The 17,881-nt window shown below is 43.4% G+C and overlaps 3 protein-coding genes across 5 annotated transcripts in view; 1 reads left to right on the forward strand and 2 right to left on the reverse strand.

Moving 5' to 3' along the window:
* The window catches only part of LOC121319200 (engulfment and cell motility protein 2), a 57,819-nt gene extending 51,917 nt beyond the window's left edge, over positions 1-5,902 (reverse strand). For both annotated transcript variants that reach the window (XM_041256399.1, XM_041256398.1), the window contains exon 1: positions 5,819-5,902. The gene's annotated coding sequence lies outside the window, so the exon portion shown is untranslated. The remainder of the gene's footprint in view (positions 1-5,818) is intronic.
* Positions 5,903-7,647: 1,745 nt separating this feature from the next.
* The window catches only part of LOC121319201 (heat shock 70 kDa protein-like), a 25,229-nt gene continuing 14,995 nt past the window's right edge, over positions 7,648-17,881 (reverse strand). Inside the window, exons 1-2 of one of the 2 annotated variants that reach the window (XM_041256400.1) lie at positions 10,247-10,521; positions 7,649-9,736 (exon numbers count right to left, since the gene is read on the reverse strand). In XM_041256400.1, the coding sequence (XP_041112334.1) occupies positions 7,766-9,709 (1,944 nt within the window). In that variant the 5' untranslated portion in view covers positions 9,710-9,736; positions 10,247-10,521 and the 3' untranslated portion in view covers positions 7,649-7,765. Of the gene's footprint in view, positions 9,737-10,246; positions 10,522-17,881 lie in introns of those variants that run through there. The other variant, XM_041256401.1, reaches the window with a different exon arrangement.
* LOC121319202 (heat shock 70 kDa protein-like) lies at positions 12,207-14,910 on the forward strand. The gene is made up of 2 exons (XM_041256402.1): positions 12,207-12,321; positions 12,852-14,910. The coding sequence occupies exon 2, from the start codon at positions 12,879-12,881 to the stop codon at positions 14,820-14,822; it is 1,944 nt and encodes a 647-aa protein (XP_041112336.1). The 5' UTR covers positions 12,207-12,321; positions 12,852-12,878; the 3' UTR covers positions 14,823-14,910.

Genomic DNA, 17,881 nt, shown 5'->3' on the forward strand with positions numbered 1-17,881 from the left:
AGGAAACAGCCTATTAACCTCACGCTAACCTCACACCAGCCTGAAATTAAGTGACTATGTCTTGATGTATGCATGTCTGTGGTATATAACTCACTTATAAATACTGTATGATATTACCACAATCAATTCACCACTATGACCAACAAACTGGGGGGGGGGGGGGGGGGGGGGGGGGGGGGGGGGGGGGGGGCTTAAGACTGAAATATAATTTTATTAGAAGCAATGGCCCATAAGGGAAATATCATTTTATTAGAACCAATGGCCCATTTAATAACAGTCAAGCCCTTCTCATGGAGGTCATCAATGACCTGGCAAAATAAGCATTAAAACACAGAGGGCCGAGACAGCAGATATGCCTTTCATTCTATATAGAGTCCTTGATTACAGAAATTTTCATGCATAAGATTGTTTTCAGTACAGTTCACTACAGTGTAAGTCTGCATGGACAAATAATTCAAAGCATAGCTGTAAACGCACACATTGCAGTGTTGGGTGTGCCACTGTGCTACCCTACTACATGTCTGGACATTTCAATACTGTGCAGATGAGACGAGCCCGGCTCTTGTGCATAGTGGCTGAGGCGCTCGTTTGTGGCATAAAAGATCGCTGGTTCAAGTATTCTTTCATTTTGAATAGTATTTCTGATTCTGTTTCTGAGAAGGAATGTCATCGGACGCACAGTTGATATCTTAACAAATCTGAAAACAGTAACTCCCACCGAACACAGTTCAGTGTCTGTTTGATTATTCAAATATTTGCCCCAGTACTCAATGTATTACATTCATTTCTTTCGATGATTTCTTTTTCTATACAGAAACTTCCCACATTATTAAAAAAAGACAACCACATTCCATTTTTATTTCACTTGGTTTTTAGCGTGTCTCGGTACCACAGGTTTCACTGTCATAGATGAGCTGCTTACGCCCACATTCTGCACTGAAATCTGAAGAGAGTTCTGAGCTCAGAGCTGTTGCACGGTTACCATAGTAACTACATCACATAAGACACAACCAGTAGATAGGGAACACATGAAATAGGTGGTGTTAACTGAAAAATACTGAATATCAATTTTCTTTCCAATATTTCTCTTCTATACTGAGATATATCTGAAGACAAATGAAAAGAGCTGGAAACTGCTTGCATTTCTAATATACAGTGCCATAACAAATATGTACAGTTTACCATATAGAAGATGCCATTAATGTAGTTTGCATCAAGTGAGCAAAAGTACATATGGGCCTACACAGGATTTGATACACGTGGAAAAAATAAGAAAATGGTAATAGTTCATTTCTGCAAATATACCCTGTGGAAATTCCACTACAGCAAAGCAAATGGAATTCATTTCACTTGCAGGCAGAATTCCCATCTTCGAGATCATTCAAACTGATCCAACAGCATTGAAACATTGAACTGTGAGACAGATAACAAACTGTCAATAACTGTGAGACAGATAAACTGTCAATAACTCCAGCAAGCTCGCTATTCTAGCAGCACTGAAGCACTGAACTGTGTGAGACAGATAACAAACTGTCAATAACTGTGAGACAGATACAGTGGCTCTCAAAAGTATTCACCCCCTTGGACTTTTCCACATTTTACTGTGTTACAACATGGAATCAAAATGGATTTAATTAGGAGTTTTTGCCATTGATCAACACAAAAAAAGTCCACAATGTCAAAGTGAAAAATAAAATCTACAAATTGTTCTAAATTAATTACTAATACAAAACAGAAAATAATTGATTGCATTATGTCACAAAGACGGCTACAGTGGGTGACATCAGACCAGAACCAGGAACCAACAAATAAACAATTGAGAGGTGGAGTTTGTTGAAGCTGAGCACTTGGTGTCACTCAGCATTTAATAATGAACTGACAGAAAATAAAAGGTTGTAAAGACAAACAAAACACAGGACACGGCACTTTAGCCAAAATAAATAGACAAACAAAACGGACTTCACAGAAAAACACAGTGAGCTGATATTTTAATTATTACTTTGATTATTAACTCCGTCTCCAATCCCGTTCTCCACTCAACGAACACACAACCCCGGGTGAGTGAAAACATGCTGCTTTTATGCAGCTGTACCAAGACTCGATTGCTAATCAATCTTTCAATTGGAATTGCGGTACAACTGCACGTGAATTAATAAAGTGCAATTCCCCGTGCTCGCATATTATTACATTTTACCTGCACGTGAAGTGCTGTGCAATCCTCGTGCCTAAATACAAATATACATTTTAAACAGCACGTGTTCCATGGACCCATTTATATCCCGTATACCAATGACTATACACGCAACATTAACACACACACGCATATAACACTGAAATACACAAAGGGGCGGGCAACATTGCCACACAAGTATTCACCCCCTTGAGTCAATATTTGGTAGAGGCACCTTTGGCAGCAATTACAGCCATCAGTCTATTTGGATAAGTCTCTACCAGCTTTGCACATCTGGACACTGCAATTTTTACATATTCTTCTTTGCAAAATTGCTCAAGCTCCGTCAATTTGGTTGAGGACGTTTGGTGAACAGCAATTTTCAACTCTTTCCACATATTCTCAATTGGATTGAGGTCTGAGCTTTGACCTGGCCACTCCAGCACATTGACCTTTTTGTTTTTATGCTGTCAATAACTGAGACAGATAACAAGCTGTCAATAACTGAGCCAGACAACAAGCTGTCAATAACTGCGAGACAGATAACAAGCTGTCAATAACTGAGACAGATAACAAGCTATCAATAACTGAGACAGATAACAAGCTGTCAATAACTCCAGCAAGCTCGCTAATCCACAGTGTCACGAAAAAGTATTTGCCCCATCTGATTTTCTGCATTTGACACTAAATGTTATCAGATCTTCAACCAAAATCTAATATTAGATAAAAGGGACCCTGAGTGAACAAACAACACAACACTTTGATATTTATTTCATTTATTTATTAAAGTTATGCAACCCCCAATTCCCCTGTGTGAAAAAGTAATCGCCCCCCTAGACTCAACAACTGGTTACGCCAACTTTAGCAGCAATAACTGCAACCAAACGCTTCCTGTAGTTATTGATCAGTCTCTCACAGGGCCATGGAGGAATTTTGGCCCACTCCTTCATGCTGAACTGCTTCAACTCAGTGACATTTGTGGGTTTTCGAGCATAAACTGCTCGTTTCAGGTCCTGCCACAAAGTCTGGACTTTGACTAGGCCATTCCAAAACTTTAAATTTCTTGTTCTTCAACCATTCTGGTGTAGACTTGCTTGTGTGTTTTGGATCATTGTCTTGCTGCATGACCCAGCTGCGCTTTACCATCAGTTCACGGACGGATGGCCTGACATTCTCCTGTAGAATTCTCTGATACAAAGCAGAACTCATGGTTCCTTCAATGATGGTTAGTCGTCCAGGTCCTGATGCAGCAAAGCATCCCCAAATCATGGCACTACCACCACCATGCTTGACCGTTGGTATGAGGTTCTTACTGTGGAATGCAGTGTTTGGTTTTCACCAGACATAACGGGCCCCATGTTGGCCAAAAAATTCCACTTTTGACTCATCTGTCCATAGAACATTGTTCCAGAACTCGAGGATCATCCAGGTGCTTTTTGGCAAACTTGAGACGAGCATTCATGTTCTTCTTAATAGCAGTGGTTTCCACCTTGCTACTCTGCCATAAAACCCATTTTTGCTCAGTGTGTTTCTGATGGTGGAGTCATGAACACTGACCTTAGCCGAGGCGAGAGGCGCCTGCAGATCCCTGGATGTTGTTCTAGGGTTCTTTGTGACTTCCTGGACGATTTTATGCTTTGCTCTTGGAGAGATTTTGGCAGGACGGCCACTCCTGGGAAGATTCATTACTGTCCCAAACTTTCTCCATTTGGACAATATGGCTCTGGCTGTGGTTTGGTGGAGTCCCAGAGCCTTAGAAATGGTTTTGTAACCCTTTCCAGACTGATAGGCATCAACAACTTTTTTCCAGAGGTCTTCAGGAATTTCTTTTGATCGTGGCATGATGTGCCTCTAGAAATTGTGTGCTGACAACTTCACTCTGATGGTAAGGGCCAAAGTTAGTCAAATTTATATTGGGCAGGGCTGGCCCAAATCAGGCCCGATTGTTAACCAAAGTATTCAAACAGCTGACCCTAATTATCCCTTTAATTGGGTTGAGTTAACTAGGGGGGCAATAACTTTTTCACACCTGAAGATTGCATGTTTGATTACCTTGCACACCAAACAAATGAAAGAAGCACCAGACTTTGGTGTCATTTTTTTCTCTCAGACTCCCGCTATATTCTACTACAACCCATGAAAAGATCTGACCAAATTCAATGTGAAAAATGTGCAAAAATGCAAAAAATCAGACAGGGGCAAATACTTTTTCACAGCACTGCTGCAGCATTGAAACACTGAACTGTGAGACAGATAACAAGCTATCAATAACTCCAGGAAAACTCGTTAATCAGGCAGCATTGAAACACTGAAGCTGCTCAATGCATTGAACATTACCCAGGTGCAGCACAATGCAATACATGCTTGTCCATGTGTTACATTCTCAAAAGGCTAAGATACATTTTGTAATATTCATTAAATGTCAATTTCATTAAATGTGTTCCAAATTACACAATGGAGCAAAAACATGTGTTTTGGTGAATGCATTAAGGATTGCGTTGCAACTAAGAAATGCATTTGGTGGTGCTGCTCGTAAGATTTAGTAGTAGAACTGAGTCTAAAGAATTGCTGGACTTTATACCGTTTACACAACTCCACTGGGCAGGGCTGCTGCATAGTGTTCATTGCAATTAAGATTGTCTGTAAGTCCCACCTGGAGAGGTTTAGTTCATTGTAGGTGGTTCTATCTTGCAGACCAATGTGATTCTTGTCCTTTGTACTCACCAGGAGATGATCTCCAGTTAGAACAAAACCCTGAGCACATTGCAATTGACCCATAGTGACATAACAATAAGAATGCATCACATGGCACAACTTTTTACATCATTAGGTAATATTTTAAAACGTCATTACGATTGCATACTGTGTGTAAAATGAAAAACATACTCTACGTTGATAACTTGCGCTGCATAACCTTACATATTTAATTTGCGATTCTTCGGTATGCAACATGTGTAAGTTTCTTTAAGGCCTGGAAAATGTGATGGAATATCAGTAGGAAGTTAAAACATAACTTCTGGTTCGGTTATAACAAATGACGTGTGCGTGTTGTATATGTTAACACAATTCAGACCTAAAGTTTGAACCTCTAGACTACAACTAATTCATTTAAACTACAGTAAAGCCTGGACTGGCCTCACTGCAGAGCGCAAAGGGAGTCTTGCCTTACCCAATGTAATCTTCCATACACGATCTATGAACAACGCATTCACAAAACAGCCACTGCCATCACTCACAGCCTGACTGCATTGACATGTGATCAATCTGACAGGAAAACATGCAATTAATATTATACAAATACCTTGCACTGACTCAGAAACAGCAGCAGCTGGACGCACTTGCATTATAAATACATTACTATATACACAGCCAAGGCGTTTAAAACCCAGAAATTATAAACAAATAACACGGTGGAAATGCGTTACCCGGTAGAGAATGCAGAAAAGGCACGCTGAAAACGCACAGTAAAGCATCGGGTTAATTTTAATGCACCGATAAGATTAAAAAAAAAAAGCTATTGTTGACTGTAATAGTTGTAGCTCGCTCACACACACGCTAGACATGTTATGTGCACAAGTAATTCAATACAAACAGTTTAATCAGTACATCAATATTAAATCACAATGAACAGATTAACTGAACGCCTACCCCTTATACAGAGACCGTTTTCTTCTTTTTCTTGTAGCTGTGTTAAGTGATCTGTGCAGCTCGCAATGCAGTGCCACAGTCCTGGAGTATCCCTCCCCTGGGAGGGCGGTAATAGATTCAGAGGCTGCTGATTGCCTCCTTCGGCTGTCCATTTCCAAGAACAACCGCCCACAGTTAATGTTTTCATTCAACAAAAAAAGTAAGCTGCGTTAAAGCTAAGCTTAAAGGTGCTGAGGACTGGCAGCCCTAAACTTAAATCGTGAGGCATTGTGAGTCGTATATTTAGTACTGAAACATTTCAGCACCAGAACATGCATTAATATTATTGAGTTTTGTTTTTTCTTCTTCTAGTAACTAGTGTCACTATCACTTGTAGCGTATCATGCTCACCGTGCTGACACAGGTTGCAAAGACAAGTGCGCCACCCGCAGGACATGAGTGAAAATACTATTAAAAATTAAACTTGTATGATACATACACTCTCAATGATACGAATTTCAACGGATCAGTAATTCTTTAAAGGAGTTGAAGCCTCTAAGCCAGAGGTTCCCAAAATGCTTGGTGCGGGTTTGGTGAGCTGTGTTCGGCTTCAACTACATCGGGAAAATGCTCTCTGTACAGTATTGTAGTTTTGGTGTTCAACTTTTGTTAGAGAAAGTACTACTGTAGTAATTAAGTGGAGTTCACTGTACATATATTCAGCTCTTAGTGAAGTGGTTAGTTGTACAAGTCAAGATGCATTCTGCCTCACTACTGAAGAATAACCCATAAGAGTTTAATTGGTATAGTTTGAAGAGTACCTATTTCGGTATTATTAATTGTTGCGAGGTGGACAATGTAAGATGTGACAGCATGATATTGGTGCTCAAACCTAAGCCTGTTGTGGCACCAAGACTCAGGATAAAATACAAATACATTTCAAAGCTGCTGGTGTTGCAGTGGTAGTAATATACATTCCTAATTTAAATACTAAAATGTATAGGAAATAAAAAAGGTATGATTTGGGACATATCTCGGTTTCGTGAGTGGTACATTCTCTTGTGCGGCCCCCCATCCATTTTCAAGTGCAGTGCAATTAAAAGTATTACACATGTAGAAGTGCTGTGCATTTAATAGAATACACAGGTGTAAATGAACTGTTTAAAATGTATACTTATAGAAATATAAATAATTAGCACAAACAAAAAATGTGTTAAGAGAATTCATGTTGTAGAAGTAATTTACAATAAGCAACTGCTAAATTTGGACCATGTAGAAAAATGGTAGTCAGGACATTTGGACAATGGGGCTTGTTTAATAACTGACTGTAGCTGCAGTTACCATGGAAACAATGCATAGTGGTACTAAAGGGTATGCCATTGGATTGTGAAAAGGTTACGACACGACAAACCCGTCATTATTTTCAAATGATGTTTTCTTTACTACTCTATCATCTACTTGTGATGCTTGCAACAATTCACGGTGATCATTTATTACAGTTGCACAGAAGTGTGTTTTTTGAATAGCTGTTACGGTCCAGGAGCTGCTCTTCAGTTCGAGAATGCCTGACCTGTGGGTAATGCCCCGCCAGCACCATCTAGTGCACAGCACTGTATTGCAAGATAAATAGGCAAGTGTATCTATATAAACTGAATGATTGTGGAATAAAAACTATTTATTACATTCAAATATCTTTAGAAAGATTCCAGGAAGTAGATTTTCTCAGTAATAGTTAAATAATTTCACTTAAGCAACAAACGATTCAAAACAACTCACTTTAATGTTTTTTAATTAGAAATATGTTTTTAATTCATTTTTTTTTTAAATAACATTCATTGTACGTTTAAACATACAGTATTGACACAATAGATCTTTTGGAAACAGTATTTACATTCAACAGTGCTTAATCTTTGCCATTTTATTTGCATTCAGTTCAAGGTCATTTTTTTATGGCCAGATCCTGTTCTCTTAATCCACCTCCTCAATGGTGGGCCCCTGGGAGGCAGACCCTGAGCCTGCCCGTGCCTGGGACCCACAGCTTCCTCCTGGCATCCCTCCTGGCGCCCCTCCCTGGTACAGCTTGCTCATAATGGGGTTACACACTTTCTCCAGCTCTTTCAGCTGGTGCTCATACTCTTCCTTGTCTGCCATCTGATTTTTGTCCAGCCAGGAGATGGCCTGGTTGCACTTGTCAATGATCTGCTTCTTGTCATCCTCGCTGATCTTGGATTTCATGTTCTCCTCCTCCACGCTGCTCTTCATGTTGAAGGCGTAGGACTCCAGGGAATTCTTGGCCGCTATCTTCTCCCTCTGGGCCTCGTCCTGGGCTCTGTACTTGTCTGCGTCCTGCACCATCCTCTCGATCTCCTCTTTGCTCAGCCGGCCCTTGTCGTTGGTGATGGTGATCTTGTTCTCTTTGCCGGTGCTCTTGTCCACTGCAGACACGTTCAGGATGCCGTTGGCGTCGATGTCAAAGGTCACCTCAATCTGTGGCACTCCTCGCGGGGCGGGGGGGATGCCCGACAGCTCAAACTTGCCCAGATGGTTGTTGTCCTTCGTCATGGCCCTCTCTCCCTCGTACACCTGGATGAGGACGCCCGGCTGGTTGTCCGAGTAGGTGCTGAAGGTCTGGGTTTGCTTGGTGGGGATGGTGGTGTTGCGCTTGATCAGGGCGGTCATAACTCCTCCTGCGGTCTCGATGCCCAAAGACAGCGGGGCCACGTCTAGCAGCAGCAGGTCCTGCACGTTTTCAGAGGTGTCGCCCATCAGGATGGCTGCCTGCACAGCTGCACCGTAGGCCACCGCTTCATCAGGGTTGATGCTCTTGTTCAGCTCCCTGCCGTTGAAGAAGTCCTGGAGGAGTTTCTGGATCTTGGGGATGCGAGTGGAGCCTCCCACCAGAACTATGTCTTGGATCTTAGACTTGTCCATCTTGGCATCCCTTAGTGCCTTCTCCACAGGCTCCAGAGTCCCTCTGAAAAGGTCAGAGTTCATCTCCTCAAAGCGAGCCCTCGTGATTGACGTGTAGAAGTCAATGCCTTCATACAGAGAGTCAATCTCAATGCTGGCCTGAGTGCTGGAGGACAGGGTTCTCTTGGCTCTCTCACACGCGGTCCTCAGCCTCCTGACCGCCCTCTTGTTCTGGCCGAGGTCCTTCTTGTATTTCCTCTTGAACTCTTCAATGAAGTGGTTGACCATGCGGTTGTCAAAGTCCTCCCCGCCCAGGTGGGTGTCCCCTGCCGTGGCCTTCACCTCAAAGATCCCGTCCTCGATGGTCAGGATGGACACGTCAAAGGTGCCGCCGCCCAGGTCAAAGATCAGGACGTTGCGCTCTCCTCTGCTGCCCTTGTCCAGCCCGTAGGCGATGGCAGCTGCTGTGGGCTCATTGATAATTCTCAGCACGTTCAGTCCAGCGATCACGCCAGCATCCTTGGTAGCCTGGCGCTGGGAGTCGTTGAAGTAGGCGGGCACAGTGATGACGGCGTTGGACACTTTCTGGCCCAGGTAAGCCTCTGCAATCTCTTTCATCTTGATCAGGACCATGGAGGAGATCTCCTCTGGATTGAAGGTCTTGTTCTCCCCTTTGTATTCCACTTGTACCTTGGGTTTCCCTGCTTCATTCACCACCATGAACGGCCAGTGCTTCATATCAGACTGCACAACAGAGTCTTCGTATTTCCTTCCGATCAGTCGCTTGGCATCGAAAACAGTGTTGCTGGGGTTCATGGCCACCTGGTTCTTGGCAGCATCTCCAATGAGCCTCTCTGTGTCCGTGAAGGCCACGTAGCTGGGGGTGGTCCTGTTGCCCTGGTCATTGGCGATGATCTCCACTTTGCCATGCTGGAACACCCCCACGCAGGAGTAGGTGGTGCCCAGGTCAATGCCAATAGACACTCCCTTGGGTGCAGACATCTTTACAGGGGCTCTGGGTTGTAGTCTCTGCAGCAAACAGGTGGAACAGCAGGTTTAGTACACAATACAAGTTCTAGGATCTTATAATGCGATTAATGTACAAAAACAAGCAGATCATTTGGAAAACAAGTTAAAAAATGCTTTTTATTCATTTGCAGTCAGTTCTTTGTATTCAAATGCAGTACAAACTAATATGTATGAGTACAATGTTCTACTAACACTTGAATCAATTCTTTGTAATTTCATGACTGAAAGGGAAACACCAACTCAGTGATTCTAGAAAATTCGAATGCTTCAACTTAATTTACTTTACACCCACGGTTATTTTAATCGCACCGTTTTTATTATTATTATTTTTTTTTTTTTCTAATATGTATGTAATCATTTTCAAGACATTCGAGCAAAAAAGCCACACAACGTGTATTAAGATCAATGATATTTCAGAATATGCATTAAGAAATGAATGTCACTAGCGGGCTATCAGTAGAATAGGATGCTACAAAACCAGAGATTCATTAATGTCTCAAAACGACTTACAGTTTACTTGTTCGGGTTTGTGTCAGTGTGACGAGACGGTCTGATGCCCTTCTCCCTCTTCTCCCTCTTCTCCCTCTTCTCGTTTGATTCCTCACCTCTCGTCTCTTCTCCAGTTACTTCTGTCTCTCTTACTGCTGCTGCGGGTTTTTTATTCAGTGCAGCTGCTCTTCTGGAACGCTCGAGTGAAATCTAAGCCAATCTGTGGGCTGCTTTCTATTTACCATAGAAACGGTTTCTAGTGAGTCTGTGACGACACAGAGCGAAGCTTGGAGAAGTTTCTGGATCGGTTCCTGAGGTCCAGCACATTGGAATGGACGGTGCTTCCTAATACTGTGGCGCTTTTTCTATTATTATTTTTTATTTATATATTTATTTGACAGGGACACCGTACAGTTTGTAACTTTCATGATACATAATATGTATTGCACTCAGATTTAGATATTTGAGCTCATGTTCATTGACAGTCCCGGGACAAACATAAAAACGGAACAAGAAAACAATACAAATAAACATTTACACAAGGGATTATGATCGAGCATCAGATAAACAATATAAGAGTCAGCAATCCCCGAAAACAACGTCACTGCAAAAGACAATCTCATCACACACCGGGATCAACAAAAACACCCACACCTCGGCAGTTCTATAATTATAGTATAGAATATATATATATATATATATATATATATATATATATATATATATATATATATATATATATATATACACACACATATACACACACACACACACACACACACACGTCCTTTCAACAATAATTAATCACAGGTTTATGTTATATGTAAAATGCTTATTGTTTTACGTGTAAACTAATTTAAATGGAAGGAAGTAGAAATAATCCCCTTCTCCAACATTACTGGACATTAGTACACAGATTGCATATCCATGTCAGATTTTCCATGTAACACTCAGTGTGTTCTGCTTTGCTGGAAATATCAGGTCCTGTTCAAGAAACTTCTCGAACCTTCGCTCTGATCTCTCGTCACAGCCTCGCAGGAAGCCGCGCCTGTAAATAGAAAGCAGCGCACTGATTGGCTTAGAATTCGCTCGAGCGTTCCAGAAGAGGCGCTGCACCGAATAAAAGAGCCGGCAGCTGCACGAGAGTGTGAGAAGCAGCTGCCAGAGAGAAAGAGCAGAGCAGAGCAGAGGAGAGCAGAGGAGAGGAGAGCAGAGAGAGCAGAGGAGAGCAGAGGAGAGCAGAGAGAGCAGAGGAGAGGAGAGGAGAGGAGAGGGAGAGGAGAGAGAGAGGAGAGGAGAGCAGAGGAGAGCAGAGCAGAGCAGAGGAGAGCAGAGGAGAGGAGAGCAGAGGAGAGGAGAGGAGAGCAGAGGAGAGGAGAGCAGAGGAGAGGAGAGGAGAGAGAGGAGAGCAGAGGAGAGGAGAGCAGAGCAGAGGAGAGAGCAGAGGAGCAGAGGAGAGGAGAGGAGAGCAGAGGAGAGAGAGCAGAGGAGAGGAGAGGAGAGCAGAGCAGAGGAGAGGAGAGGAGAGGAGAGCAGAGCAGAGCAGAGCAGAGCAGAGGAGAGGAGAGGAGAGCAGAGAGGAGAGCAGAGCAGAGGAGAGGAGAGCAGAGCAGAGCAGAGCAGCCGCTCCTCTCGTCTCGGCTCCTCTCGTCCGCCTCTGCCTCTCTGGTCTCCTCTCGGGGGTCGCGTTCCGCGTAGCAGAGGAGAGCAGAGGAGAGGAGAGGAGAGTGAGAGGAGAGAGAATCTCCCGTCTCCTCTCGAGTATCGTCTCCTGCTCCTCTCGTCTCGTCGAAGACTCGTCGCGTCTCGTCTCGTAGCACTCTCCCGAGCGCTGTCTCCTCGTCGGCTCGCTCTCGTCTCTTCTCTCCTGCTCGCTCTCCTCTCTCTCGTCTCGTCTCCTCTCCTGCCCGCTCGTCTCTCGGGAGCAGAGCAGAGCAGAGCAGAGGAGAGGAGAGCAGAGGAGAGCAGAGCAGAGCAGAGGAGAGGAGAGCAGAGCAGAGCAGAGCAGAGCAGAGGAGAGGAGAGGAGAGCAGAGGAGAGCAGAGCAGAGCAGAGGATCGACTCGACACACCGACACAAACCAGAACAAGCAAACTGTAAGTCACCGTGTAAGCCCTTATTAAAGCTCTCGTTTCGTAGCATGCGACTGTGTCGTTTTTCTGAGCTACCGATATAATTTCTTAATATTTATTCTCAAATAGCGCTAAGCTTTTTAACATATATATATATATATATCAATGTCCGTTATAAAATACATATGAAAAAAAAAAATAGCTGCTGGGCGCAGCAGAGAACGAATTAAACATGTATTGCAATAAATTGAATGGATACATTCGAATTTTTCAGAGTCACAGCAATGTCATATTCTACTTACTCCATACATGTCCTTATACCTTTTGTACTGTTTGTGATATTTCACTTTTGCCCATATGAAATACGAGTTAAACCCTTAGGGGTCCAGTCTAAAACATTTCAATACATGCATTCATTATTAATGGATCTTTGTAGTTAATCATAAGCTGTAAGCATTTTCAAATGATCTGCTTGTTTTTGTACATTAATCACATTATAAGATCCTACAACTTGTATTGTGTACTAAACCTGCTGTTCCACTTGTTTGCTGCAGAGACTACAACCCAGAGCCCCTGTAAAGATGTCTGCACCCAAGGGAGTGTCTATTGGCATTGACCTGGGCACCACCTACTCCTGCGTGGGGGTGTTCCAGCATGGCAAAGTGGAGATCATCGCCAATGACCAGGGCAACAGGACCACCCCCAGCTACGTGGCCTTCACGGACACAGAGAGGCTCATTGGAGATGCTGCCAAGAACCAGGTGGCCATGAACCCCAGCAACACTGTTTTCGATGCCAAGCGACTGATCGGAAGGAAATACGAAGACTCTGTTGTGCAGTCTGATATGAAGCACTGGCCGTTCATGGTGGTGAATGAAGCAGGGAAACCCAAGGTACAAGTGGAATACAAAGGGGAGAACAAGACCTTCAATCCAGAGGAGATCTCCTCCATGGTCCTGATCAAGATGAAAGAGATTGCAGAGGCTTACCTGGGCCAGAAAGTGTCCAACGCCGTCATCACTGTGCCCGCCTACTTCAACGACTCCCAGCGCCAGGCTACCAAGGATGCTGGCGTGATCGCTGGACTGAACGTGCTGAGAATTATCAATGAGCCCACAGCAGCTGCCATCGCCTACGGGCTGGACAAGGGCAGCAGAGGAGAGCGCAACGTCCTGATCTTTGACCTGGGCGGCGGCACCTTTGACGTGTCCATCCTGACCATCGAGGACGGGATCTTTGAGGTGAAGGCCACGGCAGGGGACACCCACCTGGGCGGGGAGGACTTTGACAACCGCATGGTCAACCACTTCATTGAAGAGTTCAAGAGGAAATACAAGAAGGACCTCGGCCAGAACAAGAGGGCGGTCAGGAGGCTGAGGACCGCGTGTGAGAGAGCCAAGAGAACCCTGTCCTCCAGCACTCAGGCCAGCATTGAGATTGACTCTCTGTATGAAGGTATTGACTTCTACACGTCAATCACGAGGGCTCGCTTCGAGGAGATGAACTCTGACCTTTTCAGAGGGACTCTGGAGCCCGTGGAGAAGGCACTAAGGGATGCCAAGATGGACAAGTCTAAGATCCAAGACATAGTTCTGGTGGGAGGCTCCACTCGCATCCCCAAGATCCAGAAACTCCTCCAGGACTTCTTCAACGGCAGGGAGCTGAACAAGAGCATCAACCCTGATGAAGCGGTGGCCTACGGTGCAGCTGTGCAGGCAGCCATCTTGATGGGCGACACCTCTGAAAACGTGCAGGACCTGCTGCTGCTAGACGTGGCCCCGCTGTCTTTGGGCATCGAGACCGCAGGAGGAGTTATGACCGCCCTGATCAAGCGCAACACCACCATCCCCACCAAGCAAACCCAGACCTTCAGCACCTACTCGGACAACCAGCCGGGCGTCCTCATCCAGGTGTACGAGGGAGAGAGGGCCATGACGAAGGACAACAACCATCTGGGCAAGTTTGAGCTGTCGGGCATCCCCCCCGCCCCGCGAGGAGTGCCACAGATTGAGGTGACCTTTGACATCGACGCCAACGGCATCCTGAACGTGTCTGCGGTGGACAAGAGCACCGGCAAAGAGAACAAGATCACCATCACCAACGACAAGGGCCGGCTGAGCAAAGAGGAGATCGAGAGGATGGTGCAGGACGCAGACAAGTACAGAGCCCAGGACGATGCCCAGAGGGAGAAGATAGCGGCCAAGAATTCCCTGGAGTCCTACGCCTTCAACATGAAGAGCAGCGTGGAGGAGGAGAATGTGAAATCCAAGATCAGCGAGGATGACAAGAAGCAGATCATTGACAAGTGCAACCAGGCCATCTCCTGGCTGGACAAAAATCAGATGGCAGACAAGGAGGAGTATGAGCACCAGCTGAAAGAGCTGGAGAAAGTGTGTAACCCCATCATGAGCAAGCTGTACCAGGGAGGGGCGCCAGGAGGGATGCCAGGAGGAAGCTGTGGGTCCCAGGCACGGGCAGGCTCAGGGTCTGCCTCCCAGGGGCCCACTATTGAGGAGGTGGATTAAGAGGACAGGGATCTGGCCATAAAAAAATGACCTTGAACTGAATGCAAATAAAATGGCAATGATTAAGCACTGTTGAATGTAAATACTGTTTCCAAAAGATTTATATTGTCAATAATATATGTTTAGAACTGAATGTATTTTAAAAAAAAAAAAAAAAATTAAAAACATGCAAAGAATTTTTTTCGGTATTTTCGTTTAGCAGACAAAAGAATCGTCTGTTAATTAAGTGAAATTATTTAACTTTTACTGGAAACAGAAAGGAATGCAGTAGCAGCAAGTGCAAAGGAGTAACTTTCTAAAGATATTTGAATGTAATTCAAAGAACTGAAGAGCAGGTCCTGGGCTTCCACATTCATTCAGTTTATATAGATACACTTGCCTATTTATCTTGCAATACAGTGCTGTGCACTAGATGGTGCTGGCGGGGCATTACCCACAGGTCAGGCATTCTCGAACTGAAGAGCAGCTCCTGGACCGTAACAGCTATTCAAAAAACACACTTCTGTGCAACTGTAATAAATGATCACCGTGAATTGTTGCAAGCATCACAAGTAGATGATAGAGTAGTAAAGAAAACATCATTTGAAAATAATGACGGGTTTGTCGTGTCGTAACCTTTTCACAATCCAATGGCATACCCTTTAGTACCACTATGCATTGTTTCCATGGTAACTGCAGCTACAGTCAGTTATTAAACAAGCCCCATTGTCCAAATGTCCTGACTACCATTTTTCTACATGGTCCAAATTTAGCAGTTGCTTATTGTAAATTACTTCTACAACATGAATTCTCTTAACACATTTTTTGTTTGTGCTAATTATTTATATTTCTATAAGTATACATTTTAAACAGTTCATTTACACCTGTGTATTCTATCAAATGCACAGCACTTCTACATGTGTAATACTTGTGATTGCGCTGCACTTGAAAATGGATTTCAGTGTTACTGTAACTTTAATAAAAACTGGCAGTATGTGGTGGCTTAGAGGCTTCGACTCCTGATTATAAGAATTAATGATGAGACGATTTTTTTTTCCCACTGGTCTGTTGAAATTCGTATTGTTGAGAGTGGACTGTATCATACAAGTTTAAGTTTACTTTTTAACTCTATTTCCACACAATGTCCTGCAGGTGGCGCTCTTGTCTTTGCAACCTTTTTTAGTGCGGGGAGCGTGGTTTATAAGCTACAAGTGATAGTAAAACTAATTATTTAAAATAATAATAATAATAATAATATTAATGGCATGGTCTGATGCTGAAATGTTTAATATTAAATAATATTAAATATACAACTCACAATGTAAGGCTACAATGTCACAGGATTTAAATCCTCAGCACCTTTCAGCTTGGATATGACGCAGCCTACTTTTTTGTTGGAATGAAAAGATATTCAATGGGCGGTACTACTGTGAAATTGACAGCCGAAGGAGACAATCAGCAGCGTCTGAATCAATTAGCCGCCGCCCAGGAGAGGGACAGTCCTGGACTGGCATTGCTTGGCAAGCTGCACTCTACAGATAGATTGTTCTTAAGCGTTGATTCAGGATCACCCTCTCCCTCATTCCATAAGCCTCGACCCTCTCGACGTTTTCAACAACACAGAACCAAACTGACGTCACAAATATGTTTTATGGCAACACACAGGAATATCCCCTAGGAAGTGTCCCCAGGGCATCAGATAATTCTTAATGGTTAGGTTTAGGGTTAAGTATTGGGTTAGGGTTAGGTTTTAGGGCTGGGGTTGCTTAAGGTTAGGGTTAGGGAGTTAGGGTCAGGGTGGCTTGATTTGGCAGAGTTGCCGAGCTCTGGAAGTGAAAGATGGGAGTGCTTGGCAAATGCCCTAGAATCATCTGATGCCCTCAGGACACTTTCTAGAGGATATTGTTTTATGACTACTGGTCTATCTAAATTGTGATTTAGGCAATATCAGGAAATATAGGGGTCACTGCGAAATTCATCTCGTTTTGGGGCCAATGCATAAACCATGAACATGTCATGGCTCTTTTTTTTTCTTTATGTACAAATTTACTTAATGAAAGTTTTACTTTTCTCAAGGATTTGATGCATAGAGTGAAGTCGTGTATCGGCAGAAAATACACTAATGGAATCGGTGGGACACACGTAACGTGCGTCCGTTTTAAAAAAATGTTTTTTATGAGGTTGCGTCAATTGCAAGAAGAAGCGGCATGACAAGTTTACTATTGCGACAATTAGTCACGGGACATGCTGTACTGGCTTTCTGTGACCTGTACTATGTCACACCACGAAACAAACAAATCCAACGAATTTTATATCAACAAGGCGTAACCTTAATTAATCATAATACATTATCTGCTGTTATCGTTTTTTGTGCGTTTCATATAAAGAGCCTAACTAACACAGTTCTATCAAAGGGTTGGTCTTTTGACATCAGATCGGAGGTAATTGTTTTGCACATCTTGTAATGTGTTTTCCTCTTTTATAACTTAGCTAGCGATTAATCGAAGTCTTAGTGTTTCATTTGCTTTTCCGATATTTCTCCGACTACTTTTCTTTGGTTTTTATTTGTCGAAAGTCTTTTTGGTTTTGAACTTCAGTCGCGTCCTGTTTTCATAGACGGCCTAACATAGTTCATGTTGTCAATGTGTCCATGCGAGATCGTGTCGTTTGAGCGAAGTTGTTGACGACGAATGAAAATTTTTTAAAATCTGGGCTTATCCATCAAAATGACAAAATTTTTTATTTAATAACCTACACCTGTTTATTGTACCGTTGCTTCACGACGTTATAATGGAAATAATTTTAACGGTCGACGGGACCCGAGTGGTTCAAACCCCTTAGGGTGGGTTTCTAATCGATTAGCACTCTGTTTTGCTTTGCTCTGAAATATTGTCTACTTAGATTTATTTAAGGTTTAAACAGGTCTGAGAAATGTAATTTGAGAGACTACGACAGATAAGCTGGTCTTTTTTCCTGTCGTCTCTTTTAGTCGGTGTCTTCCTCTTCTCCTGTTTCTTGCTTCAGTCCTGTATCTTCAATCATTCAGTCAATCTTTATTTTATATAGCGGCTTTCATAGTG

This window comes from Polyodon spathula, chromosome 8 (genome assembly GCF_017654505.1).
Source record: "Polyodon spathula isolate WHYD16114869_AA chromosome 8, ASM1765450v1, whole genome shotgun sequence".
Lineage (NCBI taxonomy): Eukaryota > Metazoa > Chordata > Actinopteri > Acipenseriformes > Polyodontidae > Polyodon > Polyodon spathula.

Coding starts and splice junctions, on each gene's coding strand:
- LOC121319202 (XM_041256402.1), top strand. CDS start 12,879: ATGTCTGCACCCAAGGGAGTGTCTATTGGCATTGACCTGGGCACCACC.